Below are 2,772 nucleotides of genomic sequence, written 5' to 3'. Positions count from 1 at the left end.
TTACCCGTGAGTGGGGCGGGAATCAATCATTGCTTAACAGGTATATTGTTGGTGACCGTTGTTCTTGTTCGTGGGTTACCGCTGCTCTCGTTCGAGTGTACTGTTGGTTCTTGTTCGTGGGTTACCGCTGTTCTCGTTCGAGTATACTATTGGTTCCTGTTCGTGGGGTACTATGGTTCTTATTCGAGTGGTGATCTGTGTTTTATTCCAGTGTGTTGTTAACTATGGGTGTTGGCTCCGTGGTTTGACATTCTATGTTCTGTATGGTATACTATTTGGGGCCGAACCTTTGGCTCTGTATTATGTGTGTTGCCGGCAGTCCAGAATGCCCGGTGGGCGGCAACAAGTCCCACCACTTTGCATCATAGCATATTTATTTCCCAAAATAAATGCAAAAAAAAAATGTATATAATAATAAGCATTTGCATGTCATATTTTTCAGGGATATTCAGGAGTTCACTCAAGTTGAAGATGGACATTCCCACTGATACTATCAAAGAACGTACGAGGCATACAAGCGCTTACAAGATTCCGGATATAGATGTTTCGGGGTTGATAGGGTTGAGTTCTCGGTTGAAAGGGGAGGTTCTCCATGACTTCAATCATGATTATGGCAATTTTCTCTCCATCCTCAATACATCTTTTGATCTGATGGCTTTGATTACCCTGTTTCAGTTCTATGATCCACAGTTGAGATGTTTTACATTCCAGGACTATCAACTGGTCCCAACACTCGAGGAGTTTTCTTACATACTCAATATCCGAATTACTGATGATGTACCTTTTGTTCGAGTTCCCAAGGTTGTGAGGTTTGAAAGGATAGCTGAAGCTCTTCACATGGGTATAAAGGAAGTGGAAAGAAATTGGAAGTCATCGGGCGGTGTTTCTGGTTTCTATCTTTGCTTTTTGATTAGTAGGGCTGAGGATGCGGCTAAGAGAGAGTATTGGGTTGATTTTAGTCGTTTGCTTGCTATCATGATCTATGGCATTGTCTTATTCCCATCAAGGGAGAACTTTATGAGTTTGGCGGCGATTTGTGTCTTCATGAACAAAAACCCTGTGCCAACGTTGCTTGCAGATGCTTACTTTTCGATCCATTCGAGACATAAGAAGGGAGGATATGTTGTTGGCTCGTGTCTTCCGTTGTTGTATCAGTGGTTCATGTTGCATTTGCCGGTGAGAGGACCTTTTGTGCTCATGAAGAGTTCTCTCAAGTGGTCGGATAGGATTGTTAACCTCACATCTTATAACATCAGGTGGAACTATTGTGTGGGGAAGGTTTGGAACATCATTACTAGTTGCGGTCAATATTCCAATGTTCCTCTCATGGGAACCAGAGGTTGTATTAGTTATAATCCCATGCTCGCTTACCGTCAATTGGGGTATGCAATGGAAGGGTCTCAGAAGCATGTAGAAGCATTTGAATCTGTGTACTTTGCCGATGGTAAAGATCCTCTGGAGCTGGAAAAGATAGCATATGCTTGGACTAAAGTCCACAAGAGAGATCAGACTACTTTGAGCAAGAAGGTTCCTATTGCTACGGGTCCTTACAGGAAGTGGGTTGAGGCAAAAGCGGCAGATCTGTTGTTGCCATTTACGAGGTCATGTCCATTGTACGAACAACCTCCCGTGGTTTTATATGATACAGTTGCGACTGAAATCTATATTCAAGCCAAAGCGGGCAACATCAAGCTAAAAGCAAAGGACGAAGAGGTTGGCTTGGAGAGGTATTTTCAAGATCATGAAAAGGCAGAATTGGCCCGTAAGCTCAAACATGCGCAAGGTGAAAGTTCAAACATGACACGTGCCCAAAGGCGATCTCAGGACTTGATGGAAGAAAGCTTGTACCGAAAACAGCAAGAATGTGCGAAGTTGTGAAGGTCTGAAAACAATAGCAAGAGAAAGGTGCAGGATTCAGAAAAGCAATTGAGGGAAGAAAAAGTCAAGTCAGCTCGACTTGAAGAAGAGCTCGCAAGAATCTGAGCCCAGCGGAGAGGAGATGGAGGAGCTCACTCTGTTATCAGACGGTCCTAGTGCTGCTGTGGAGTGGATTTGTTTGGCCTATGGGCGAATTGCTGTTTATTTTTTATGTTTGTCGCCCATATCCAGGATTGTTGGATGGGGTCGCATTTTGATATTCTGGATTTCTTTTGTATGCCTTATGAGCACATTGTGACACGATTATGTGTTTTGTTTGTACGAACTCCAATTCTCAGTTATGTTGAATGAAATATGCTTAGTTTGATGAATTATTCTCGTGTGTGGATTGTTGTTCAGATATATTCGGTATCAGGGTTTCTATGTCCTATCTGAAAGTGGGATGAACTCTTGGATACCTGAAAATTGACAAACATTTCATGCATATCATTCATATATCATACATGTCATATATTTGCAGGTTTTGCAGGGCTTATATCTTATGTCTCGCTGTTTTGTTATCAGAAGGAGTTCTAAGACGGATAATCACCCGTATCCGACCAGGAGCAATCAGAGAAGGCAGATGGAACAGATCCAGGAACAAATGGCAGAGATGAGAGCTCAATTAACGGAGCAGATGAATGCGCAGATGGCGCAGTTTATGGAAGCATTGACTAATGTGACCAAGGGGCAGGATGACTTGCGAGTTCTTGTCGAGAACTCTAGAAGGAATGATAATGGAGGACATCAAGGGTTGTTTGATGATGTGTCTAGAAGGATTGACGATCACCATGATCCGAATGAGTTTGATCACGTGGGAGGGCACTATAATCCTTTCAATCAGCATCACGGGTT

At 42.9% G+C, this 2,772-nt stretch overlaps 1 protein-coding gene across 1 annotated transcript; it reads left to right on the top strand.

The window, feature by feature from the left end:
• The first annotated feature begins 471 nt into the window (after window positions 1-471).
• On the top strand, window positions 472-1,878 carry LOC131618795 (uncharacterized). The gene has a single exon (XM_058889953.1). The coding sequence runs from the start codon at window positions 472-474 to the stop codon at window positions 1,876-1,878; it is 1,407 nt and encodes a 468-aa protein (XP_058745936.1).
• Window positions 1,879-2,772: the final 894 nt, after the last annotated feature.

The sequence above is a fragment of the Vicia villosa genome, linkage group LG7, assembly GCF_029867415.1.
Source record: "Vicia villosa cultivar HV-30 ecotype Madison, WI linkage group LG7, Vvil1.0, whole genome shotgun sequence".
NCBI classification, from domain to species: domain Eukaryota; kingdom Viridiplantae; phylum Streptophyta; class Magnoliopsida; order Fabales; family Fabaceae; genus Vicia; species Vicia villosa.
The sequence above is the reverse complement of the archived record's forward strand: the minus strand, read 5'-3'. Positions and strand labels throughout refer to the sequence as shown.

Excerpts from the sequence above, each read along its gene's own strand:
- LOC131618795 (XM_058889953.1), top strand. The coding sequence starts at position 472 with ATGGACATTCCCACTGATACTATCAAAGAACGTACGAGGCATACAAGC.